Below are 11,863 nucleotides of genomic sequence, written 5' to 3' on the forward strand. Positions count from 1 at the left end.
AGTATGTTAAACTGCACTGCGGATGTAATCAGACAACCCAGAACAGCCAACCTAGTTTCTTCAACAAAGTGCAAATAAAAAAGTGGGAGTGATGGAAGGAACCTACAGAGCTACAGGGGTTTTCTAACTGTGTCAGCCAACTGCAATATGTGGCTGTGTTTGGATCCTGATGCAAACAAATACTAAAAATTGAGAACTCGAACACAGACTATTCAGTAACAATAAGGAATCTTACTTAGGTGCAATGGTGGTACTGTGAATATGTATTTGAAAATTCTTTTATTTTTTTTAAAGATGTATTTATTTTAAGATATCTTTTTTTTTTAAGATTTTTATTTATTTATTTGACAGACAGAGATCACAGGTAGGCAGAAAGGCAGGCAGAGAGAGGGGAAGGGAAGCAGGCTCCCTGCAGAGCAGAGAGCCTGATGCGGAGCTCGATCCCAGGACCCTGGGATCATGACCTGAGCCGAAGGCAGAGGCTTTAACCCACTGAGCCACCCAGGTGCCCCGCTGGATACATTATTTTTATAAAGATTTATTTGAAAGAGAGAAAGGGACAGAGGAATAGAAAGACTCTTCAACAGACTCTGCGCTGAGCCCAGAGCCAGAAATGGGGCTTGATCTCAGGACTAAGAGATCATGACCTGAACCGAAATCAAGAGTCAGACACTTAACCAAATGAGCCACCCAGGTGCCCCAATGTTGGACACATTTTTAAAATCTAATTCTTTTACAAGTGAAAATATAGAAAAAAACTTTTTGACCTTCTTAAAGGTGAAGTTAAATATCAAAATTTGGAAATTTTTAAACTAAAATTCATTATGATCCGTAAAGAAATCTAATGACAAACTAAGGAACTTTAATGTCTGTACTTTTGAACATGATACCCAAAATTTACTTTTTCTCATTTCACACCAAAAATAAAAATGTTTAGCAGCATATCTTTTCACAGATAAAATTTGATTCTCAAACCTCTAGGATCCTAAGGTAGTAAGAAGAAATGGAACTCTTTTAAAATATCTGTATTTGGAGATAATAAAACTATTATTGCAGGCTTTTTAGACATAGCATTTTTTAAAAATATGATCTGTCCATCTAAATCCAGGTAATACTAAATTGTACAATATATGGATCTATTTTGCAGCTTTCACATAATTCGTGTGTTTAACTGATGGGAGAGCCCAAAGGCTACAAAGTCTCAAGCACAAAGAAAATCACCTACTAGGATTTTAAAATGACCACAGAGCAAACTTGCCTTACCTGGCTTAGGAGCCATGTGCACTTTAACTGGATGGGATGGCTCACCAGAGCCCAACTTCTCCTCTATATGTTGTGATTGAATTAATTCCTTAGGTTCTTCTTTCTTTGGGCTTTTTCCTTTCTTCTTCTCTCCACTCTCAAAGGTCTCTTTGAGGTCATCACTAAGTGTTTTAAGGTCACACTGTATATCCAATTTATTTATTAATGCAAAGTCACCTGCAACGCTCTCCTCCATGGTGGGCTCCATGGGCTCATCTACAAATCAGAAGAAGTCAAAGTCCATCAGCTAGGCCATCTGACACAGTTAAGATACACACAGGAAAAAAAAAATACCCCTTCTTTCCCATGTGGAAGAAACTATTGTGTGTGCATAAAACCCATTCTCTTGGCTTCCAAAGTAACACAGCTGTAGTTAAGACTGTGGCACCCAAGCAAGGATATGCACCCCAGTCCCTCTGCAAGTTGTGACCAAGCTCCCACCAATGGAACATAACCAAATTGATATGCCCAATTTGGCCTCACTTGTTTTTAAAGTAATTTTATAATCCTGAACTTTCACTCTTTATCCTACCCACTGGCTGGATTAGTGAAAACCAGAGTGACCTTGGAAATCACACACTGAAGAGAGTCCCACAACGGATGGGGGGAGGGAGGGGACAGAGTTGCAGACTAACATGGAACACCCATGCTGGATGGTTACATGAGGAAAGAAACAGACTTCGATTACTTTTTAGTCATTGCATTTTGATGTCTTTCTGTTACGGCTGTTTACCATTCTATTCTACACCATTCTTATGAATTAAGCTGCAGACATAAATAATTTAGAAGCCTGTAACAAGTCAAATAAAGAACCAAATATAAAAGCTATGTGTAAAGACAAGCAACCATCAATTTATAAATGGAAGGCACCTTGAAGCTTATCTGAATATTAATTTTGAAACTCAGAACAGGATTCCCAGCCACTGAAAAAAATGTTTGACTAACAAAACTTAGTCTTCATGATTACGTACAGACAATACTAACCAGAGCTGCACCAAAATTCTGATGTTTCCAATGCCCATTTGCCCCTGAACCTCTAGACCCGAGCCTTCCCGCCTCTTTACTGCTCATAGTTCTACCAAGTCTGTCTCCAGACTGTCCTGGATCTTGGTCTGTTAAGGACAGTATAGGAGGACAAAGAACTTACCTGTCCTGCTGGACACTGTATCACCAGTGCTTAAAACAGAGACTGGGCACACTGTGGGCACTGAAAACACACTTGGGCCATATTAACAAGTTAAAACTGGGATGGGAGGTTCCCAGGATTAAGTACTTTCTATGGCAGAAGTGAGAAAGAGCTCTAAGGACAGGCGGCATTCCCAATTATTACGCGCATGTATTCGGCACTGCCTGCATGAAAACTTTAAAAAGGAAAAGACAAGACACTGAAAAAACCGAAAAAGCAAAGTATCTGTAACGAAAGTTCACTAAATGTTTCTAATTATCTTGAAGGAAATTAACTCACAGTTCAAAATTTATCACACAAATAAGAAAATTTCAGATACTATGATTTACTGAAGTAAGGGCTTCCTCCAACACAGAAAACCTGAGCTTTACGCATCATCCAAAGCGACTGTGCAATCTTGTGTCAGATGCACCGAAGCACCTGTTTCTCGGATGTAACACCACCTTCCACTTACCTCACAAGGTGCTATCAGGATCAAGTAAGGTAAGAGTTGTCGCAGTACTGTGAAAACTAAAGTTCCAATAAACTCCAAGACATCACAGTATCATCAAAACCGTCCTCCACCTTCTTCCGAGGCTAAACTTTCCCTGACAGACAGTCCCCATGTCCCTGACTTTCGGGCCAGTGGTAACAGTGACAGCAACACCAGCAGCAATCCCCCCCAGCAGAGGAACGGCACTACCTGACCGCAGTAAGGACCCAGTCCCCTACTTAAGAAATACCAGAAAGGGACCACCTTGGAAATCTACATCAACTGCAGGTAAAGAGGTTTTAAAGCCCCAACTCATCTTACCCTCACAATTTCCTTTGGAAATTTCCCCTTTAGCCAGAAATTTCAACATTTTTTTCAAAACCTTCTTGTGAGATTTTGATGGCTGAAACTGTAAAGGTCGGCACCTAGGAAAGCAAAATAAATATTTAAAAAGTGAACTCAAACTAGAAGAAATAAAATGAGTTCTGGACAGTAAGGCAAAACTCATGCCTGGGATTTCTGGGTAAAGGCAGGGCTTGACAGAGCCTCTAGTTCCACCCCAAATCTCACTAAAACTACCTAAAGGAATGGGAAAAAAAGAAAAAGACAAAAATTACTGAAAGAGAGAGAAGAGGAGAAATGCTGAAGCTGCACAGAGCAGGCACAAGTGGTAATTGAATTAGCAGCCAAAGAAGGGTTAATCCTAAGCCAACAGTGGGAAAAGCCAGAATGATAACTAATTTTCTCTGCCTTACCCCTACAAATTTTAGGGACTGGTTGACACCTGATACCTCAGGAGATAAGCGTGAAGGCGGTCTGAAAATAGATCTCTTGAAAGTCTATTCTGGAAGCAGTTAGATGTCTGATGCCCTCCACCACTCCACACAGATGACTCCCCACACAACCCAGGAGAAAGCGGCACACTGAGTAAAAAATAGGGCCTCCCACATGAGGATGCAGGCACAGTGGAAAGCAATGGAAATGTACTAGAAACAGGAAGCTTAAATGAAAGTGTACCTACTGAATGCTGAGACCTCCAACCCATTCCCCAACCCAGCCACAAACACCAGCACTTTCTCTCCAGAATGTGACTAGACCTCGAGATCCCTCAAGATTCAAGGATCCCCACCCCTGGAAAGTCAGAATCGTCAAGAAGAACCTCTCCAAAGACAAGTAACAACAACACTGGAGAAGGTAGCAGGATACCCAGGGAGAAGAGAGCCTAAAAATGCAAACATCCTAAGAAGAACAAGCTCTTCTTTCTCTTTAGCTATTACAGCCACACAACAATGGGAGGTTATTTAAAAAAAAAAGAGAGAGAGAGAGAGAATCCAAAGAAAATAAACAATTAAACAGCAAGGAAATTTTCCAAAAGATACAACAAAGGGGATGGAAAACTGAAGAGAAAAAAAAAAATTAGGGGCTCATTCTAAAAGTTCAATATCTCGGGCACCTGGGTGGCTCAGTCGGTTCAGCGTCTGCCTTCCGCTCGGGTCAGGATCCCAGGATCCTAGGATCGAGTCCCGCATTGGGCTCCTCACTCAGCAAGGAGCCTGCTTCTCCCTCTGCCTGCTTCTCCCCCTACTTGTACTCTCTCTCTGACAAGTAAATAAATAAAAGTTGAATATGCGAATGAAGACATTATAAAAGAAGAGAAGAAAAAACGGCAGGGAGGGGTGCGCAGGAAGAAGTTCAACAAAATAATAAAAGAAAATTTCTGTGAAGTGAAGGATACGATAGGAGGCCCCAAGTAAGAAGGGCCCCTTAAGTCTGTATGCAATGGATGCAAACAGACACATCATTAGATGTGAAATATCAGAACACTGGGGACAAAACACCTTACAAAAAGAAAGAACATTCTGGACAAAGGAACAAGAATCAGAGGCAAAGCCTTCAAAATTCTAAAGCAAAATTATTTCCAATCTACACTTCTATGGCCTGGCCAAAGTAGAAGTCTGAGGGGTGAATCAAAACATTTCAAACAGGGCGCCTGGGTGGCTCAGGGTTTAGGCCGCTGCCTTCGGCTCAGGTCATGATCTCAGGGTCCTGGGATCGAGTCCCGCATCAGGCTCTCTGCTCGGCAGGGAGCCTGCTTCCCTCTCACTCTCTCTGCCTGCCTCTCTGCCTACTTGTATCTCTCTCTGTCAAATAAATAAATAAAATCTTTAAAAAAAAAAAAAAAAAACATTTCAAACAGGGGTACGTAGGTGGCTCAGTTGGTTGAGCGTCTGACTCTTGGTTTGGGTTCAGGTCATGATCTCAGGGTCATGAGATGGGGCCCCAAGTCAGGCTCTCTGTGCTGAGCATGGAGCCTACTTGGGATTCTCTCTCTCCCTCTCCCTCTGCCTCCACCCCAACTCGCGCACTAGCTCTTTCTCTCTTAACAAAATTTTTTTTCAAACATACAAAGTCTTAAAAAGGTACTTCTCATGCGCTTTATCTCAAGAAAGCTGTTGGAAGATGAGCTGCACTAAAACAAGGAAATAATCCAAGAGGTCAGAGGAGAAGGAAAGCATGAGATCCAAAGAGAGTCCCGAAGACGGCAGTAAACAGAGATCCCAGGGCGAGAGCGATGTGTCCCCTGGAACGACAACCTGTCCAGCTCCCAGCAGCTCAGAAGACAGCACGGAGATTCATCAAGAGGACAGAAGTGACAGAGGACCTGAAGCATCTCAACAACCACAGCTGTGGGAAGTTTTTAAATCGACTGGTGATGGGTAGGTACCCAGAAGACGACGCAAACAAAGACAGACTATGGAAAGCAAAAACTTGTGAAGGAAAGAAAATGTAATCCTAGTACACTGCACGGTTTGACCATATGGCACATTTACAGGCCGTGGTACAGCAACTGCACCATTCAATATTACGATCTTCGGAGCTGAGAAGTTAGCAATGAGGACGAAAAGGAGCTTGAATATGACAGGGCGCAACAGGGATGAAGTGAAATTAAATCCTTATCTTCCAAAGAGAGAAATTCAGAGATAATGAGAAAAAATAGAGTTGAATCCTTACCTTTTAAAAAGAGAAACCCAGAAATATGAGAAAAACCCAAAGGTAATGAGATAAGGTTTCTGTAATTATATAAACGCATCACTTAAAGGTAGAAAGAAGAAAAAAAAAATCAGTTAAAAATTTGAGAGTACACTGGGAAACAGGAAATAGGGAGGTTCAGGGGACTGCAATTTTGCAAAATAAGTTTATGGAATTGTTTGATTTTTAAATTACTAGCACATATAATTCTATATAAAAATAAAAACTAAAAAACAAAAAAAATTCATAGCCAAGGAAGTTCATCCTCACTTTCACTCACATACAGCCCCTGACATCTAACAAGAAGCTACGTTGTAGGTTAGAATTGCCTTGCCTTCACATTAGGTCTCATTAGAACTACTGTCGTTAACAAAGTAAAAAAAAAAAAAAAGAAAAAGAAAGAAAGAAAAAAACAGAACAGTAAATGACTCCATAATATCAATACATACAATGAAGCTGTGTAAAGGATAGCAATTCAGGAAATGTTTGTGATTTCATGAAAAAAAAAAAAAATCACGTTTTATAATTATTTTGGTTTTGCAAGGTTAACTGAATTCCTTTTCATAAAAACAATATACCTAGAGCAGTGCTTTGCATTGAGAGACACCCAATAAATTATAGAAGCTTGGTCATTTTCTTTAACCCACCGAAACGGACTTTTTTTTTTTTAACCTTTTCTGATTAGAGATACTCAGGGTTCTAGCAAATCAACTCCAGACTTATTTAAACAGAATCCTGGCCATAATTCAGTAACAAATTGTTATTTGAAGGAAGAGGACTTCTGTCTTTGACGATGTCACTGCTTCTTAACCATTAAAACTGCAAGAGGACATTTGGGGTGCCTGGGTGGCTCAGTGGGTTAAGCCTCTGCCTTCGGCTCAGGTCATGATCTCAGGGTCCTGGGATCAAGCCCCACATTGGGCTCTCTGCTTGCTGGGAAGCCTGCTTCCCACTCTCTCTCTCTGCCTGCCTCTCTGCCTACCTATGATATCTCTTTCTCTCTCTGTCAAATAAATAAATAAAATCTTAAAAAAAAAAAAACAAAAAAAAAAAAACCTGCAAGAGGACACCACAGCTGTCCTGGGATAGTAAGTGAGATGATGTCAGTAAACCAGACACCCAACTTTTCTCTTTATTGCTCCAGTCCTATGAGCAGTTAGATAAAAGAAAGGATTCTTAACCAGGAATTAGTGGAACGTTGTGAGCCCACTGGGAGTCCAAGATCATCCTAAAATTAGTATGCAAGATGTTATTGCGTATTTTTATCTATACACCCCCTCGTTTTTGTTTTGCTTTGCTGCAGAGAGGATCTGTAACTTTTCATCAGATTGTCAAAAGTCTTTAATCCCAAAGCAAATTAAGAGCAACTAAGGGAAAGATTATGAGGACCAGCCAAAACATGATGGATACAACCGTTGTTTGCTTTTTTATCTGGAGATTATGTTCACAATGAAACTGTAGACAATGCTTAACAATGCAACATACTTTCCCTATTTCGTACCAGAAGAAGAGGAAGGCAAGGAGCCCAAGGGAGAAGAGGAGGATCTTTGTAACTTGAGAAGAAAACTTTTAAGTTTTACAATGAGGAAACCTGGACTCTAAATGTATGGGGCAGATTCAACGTCAGCCCTCCCCCTCCTCTTTCGACAGATCCTACAGTACTGTTGGAGTGTGACAACTGTATCCAGCCAGACACCAGAATGTGGAAAGCCCCAAGCTAAATTCTATAAGACAGTTGATATCTAAAAGTAATTTGAGTATTTTCTAATATTCTCACAATGTCTGAAATCATTGACAAGACGGCTAAATAGTATGCTTTTTCATATCCTATTTATACCCAAACTATTAAACAGTATTATTAAAAGCTACTGATGACGTATAAATGTAGCATCAGTATGTAGAAAAGATACAACTCATTTGCTTTTCTTTATAAAGAGTCTAGCTGGAATGAAAATTAACATGTAAAAAAAGCAAGATGTCACTAAAGAATTATACATACTCTTCAAATTATATATAAATCCGGGGCGCCTGGGTGGCTCAGTGCATTAAAGCCTCTGCCTTCAGTTCAGGTCATGATCCCAGGGTCCTGGGATTGAGTCCCGCATCGGGCTCTCTGCTCAGCAGGGAGACTGTTTCCCCCCACCACCCCCTGTCTGCCTCTCTGCCTACTTGTGCTCTCTCTCTGTCAAATAAATAAATAAAATCTTTTTTAAAAAAAATTATATATAGATCCTCTTTCTTACCTTATCGTGTACTGAGGACAGCATGTTTGATTCATGACAGGCTTGTACACATATTTCCCACTTCTAAAATTAAAAAGTAGTTTTGTTAATGTCTTACACATTTCTCACTTGTACCAAAGAAGACTAGTATAGGAGCACAAAAATAATTTGAGTAAAAATCTAACCAATAACATAAAAACATTTAGATTTACTCTTCATAACCTAAATCATCCTGCAAACATAGACAAACCAAAGACAGAGTACAGCCTTTTCCGAACCCTTGATGTCTGTACTCCAAACTTCTTTACTTCAGTTACCCTCTCAGCAGCACCTGCAATCCTCCCACGTCTCAACCCACCTTCAATCCTCAACACCATAAAGGCAATCAGAGGAAAATCTACTCAAACTAAGTAACAGATGACATCAAAGAACTACTGTGTAAAGGATGATAATGGTATCATAGATGCATTAAAAAGGAAAAAAGAAACCTTTCTTAGGAACATGTATACTAATAGGATACACAAAATTGCTTTAAATTATTTTGTGGGGGAGGAAGAAACATCTTAGTCTGTTCAAGCTGATATAACAATATGCCACAGGCTGAGCGCTTATAAACAACATAAATGTATTCCCCGTAGTTTGGTTGGGAAGTTCAAGACCAAGGTGCTATCATATTCTATGTCTGGTAAAGATAAGCTTCCTGGTTCATATTTTTGTTGTAAGCTCACAGGGCAGAAGGGGCAAGGGAGCTCTCTGGGTCCCTTTTACAAGGGCACTAATCCCATTTGCGAGGACTCCACCCTCTGACCTAATCACTTGGCCCACCTCCAAATACCATCAAATTGAGGATGAGGACTGAGCCCATGTACTTGGAGAGGGGGTGAGAATGACACTCACATTCACTCCACGCAGGGAGCAAGGAGAATTGATGAAACAAGATTGGCAAAACGTTAACAACTGTTGAAGCCTGCGGACAGGACATGAGGTTGGCTATACCGCACTCTCTACCTTTATGTGTATTTGAAGTTCTCCTAATAAACATCTTTAAAAGGAGAGAGAAAAGAATCACTACACAAAGAAATATAATAAAAAATTTTCTTAAAAAAAAAATTTCTTAGACCTCTTTCCAAAAACAGGAAAACATTTTAAAGGCAAACAGTATTTTGCAATTACAAGAAGAACCTGAGTAACAAGAGAAGTATCTTTGCATTAAAGAGCTTTACCTTCGCCATCCGCGATCTATAAGATCCTGATAATCCTGTACGGTCATTGAATGTGCCCACATGCCTGAAAAAATAAGTGCCATGTGCCGTGTTAATTACAGCAAGTTCAACTTTTTAAAAAATTTTTAAATTCAAAATCTTTATTTCAAAATGTGAATACTGAAGCAAAAAAAAAAAATCTAGCTCACACTGGAGAAATGAAAGTCTGCACATACTTCATACTTGTTTGACATACAACACAAACGGAAAAGATATTTATCTTAATTCTATTCATTTATTTATTTATTTTTAAAGATTTTATTTATTTCTTTGACACAGAGAGAGAAAGCGAGAGAGGAAACACAAGCAGGGGGAGTTGGGAGAGGGAGAGGCAGGCTCCCCCCCACCCCGCCCCTCCCCAAGCAGGGATCCTAATGCGGAACTCAATCCCAGAACCCTGGGATCGTGACCTGAGACGAAGGCAGAGGCTTTAACCCACTGAACCACCCAGGCACCCTATTTATCTTAATTTTAAAAATCAAACATATCAAAGTGATATATTTAATACAGGATTAGCCAATAGTCTCTATGACTTCATATATTTAAGGTCCTTACTGCAATCAGATTAAATCACACTTATAAACCATAATAACATCCCCAATAATTTAATAAGCTGGTCTCTCCAGAAAAAGTGAAGAGGAAATGTTTTCTTAAGCATATAAATTTTCCTCATTTTTATGTTTTTAGCATAGCTTTGGATATTGAAAATAGAACAAAAATATAGAGCAATATTCCTTTTAAGTATAAAAACTGAAAGTAATCGAAATGCCCAGGAACAGAAAAATGATTACAGGGACTATGATATTATCCATATGATGGGATAATTATGCAACCATTAAAAAAATGAAGACAATGAGAAAACAGTAAAAGATATATTTGAATTGATGTTAACGGAAAAGTAAATTTTTCTCTTGTAAACGGCAAACTGCATCAAAGATACGTAGATAGAGGCAGGCTTGATAGTACAAAATATATTCAGAAACAGAAAGGAGCTTGGCAGGCGCTCACTGAGTTACTTCATGAGCCTCAAATTCATCATCTATAAAATAGGAATAATAAAACCTACCTAATAGGTGGGGTGCCCTACAGTAAAGATAATCAGAATTAAAAGAAACATAATGGAAATTTACATTTCTCTCTTTAGATGAAAAGGCAGAAAGCAGGTTTCTTCCACAGGACTTTAAACAAAGGACATCTATATTAATCAATTTCCTCTTACAAAATTACTGGGAAAATAATTAAGGATCTAAGAAAATATTCATTTTAGACACCTTTAATACAAAGTGCTCATCACACACATACTGGAGTCACAATACTAAAATTCTGAAAGCGGGAGCAATCTCTAATACCCTAAGGCGACCACTGCCGCCAGCTGGTGAGTTTCTCCTGGGTTTTTATCCTCCCAGAAATGTGATCATGTCACCCACGTCATTTGCAGCCTGTTTTTCTCCCTTAAACAGCACACTCTCAACATTTTTCTGCTTAGCTCATCTTCATAACCATCACTCCTAATGACTGCATTATATTATGTTCTGCTCCCTCTTACCTACAAGCATCTAACAAACAATTTCAGTTAATGAGTAAATGGACATACTATACTCGTCCAAATCATTCCCCTACTGTAGGGCATTTATACATATACGTATATGTATATATATACATATATATGTATATATATTTAAATGGAAACTATCTAAATTTGTATCTTCGTGGTTATCCCATTTTCCGCAATGCTGGGCTATTCCTTAAAACAAAAAATTTTTTTATCTGCCAATATGTGACAGGGCAGGAAATAAATACAATGTTTTGTTTACAAATAACAAGTCTTCAGAAAGACACTGAACTGTGACAGGGTGGGGGGAAGAAAAACAAAACAAAACAAAACAACGTGTGTAAGCTGGCTTTGTTGTCGTTCTGGAGGTGGGTGGAGGAATGACAAGGCACAGAAGCACCTGGTAAAATTTTCAGACACTTTAGTACAACAGGCTCCCTTGCCAGCAGCGCCTTGGTGGGTCACCAGCGTCTTGCACACGCTTCCAGACATTTTATCCCGATGCCCATGCCCACGTATGCACACACACCTCTTCCTGCCCAAACAGCCCACCCGACACGCCGCATTCTGCAGAGAAAATCGGGGATGATCCCACTTCGGCATCCGCACTTGGGGGTCCGCCCCAGCGGAACTGACCGCACTGTCGTGCTCCCTGGCACGGTATGCTGTCACACATTTAACCGTCTCCTAAGGACTGAAGACGGCCACCTGTTTCCACACTTTGGGCCACGGCGAGACAATCATTACGTAGCCCGTCCGAGCACCTGCGTGAAGGATAAGCACCTAGAGACTTCCCTGATGAATCAGAGTTCATTTTTAATTGGCAGCCACGGCCCA

The 11,863-nt window shown here is 40.0% G+C and overlaps 1 protein-coding gene across 5 annotated transcripts in view; it reads right to left on the reverse strand.

The window, feature by feature from the left end:
• ATE1 (arginyltransferase 1) overlaps positions 1-11,863 on the reverse strand; it is a 176,644-nt gene that overhangs the window by 163,885 nt on the left and 896 nt on the right. For all 5 annotated transcript variants that reach the window (XM_046027786.1, XM_046027789.1, XM_046027790.1 and 2 more), the window contains exons 2-5: positions 9,436-9,499; positions 8,234-8,296; positions 3,282-3,385; positions 1,264-1,518 (exon numbers count right to left, since the gene is read on the reverse strand). In XM_046027786.1, the coding sequence (XP_045883742.1) occupies positions 1,264-1,518; positions 3,282-3,385; positions 8,234-8,296; positions 9,436-9,499 (486 nt within the window). The remainder of the gene's footprint in view (positions 1-1,263; positions 1,519-3,281; positions 3,386-8,233; positions 8,297-9,435; positions 9,500-11,863) is intronic.

The sequence above is a fragment of the Meles meles genome, chromosome 13 (genome assembly GCF_922984935.1).
Source record: "Meles meles chromosome 13, mMelMel3.1 paternal haplotype, whole genome shotgun sequence".
Lineage (NCBI taxonomy): Eukaryota > Metazoa > Chordata > Mammalia > Carnivora > Mustelidae > Meles > Meles meles.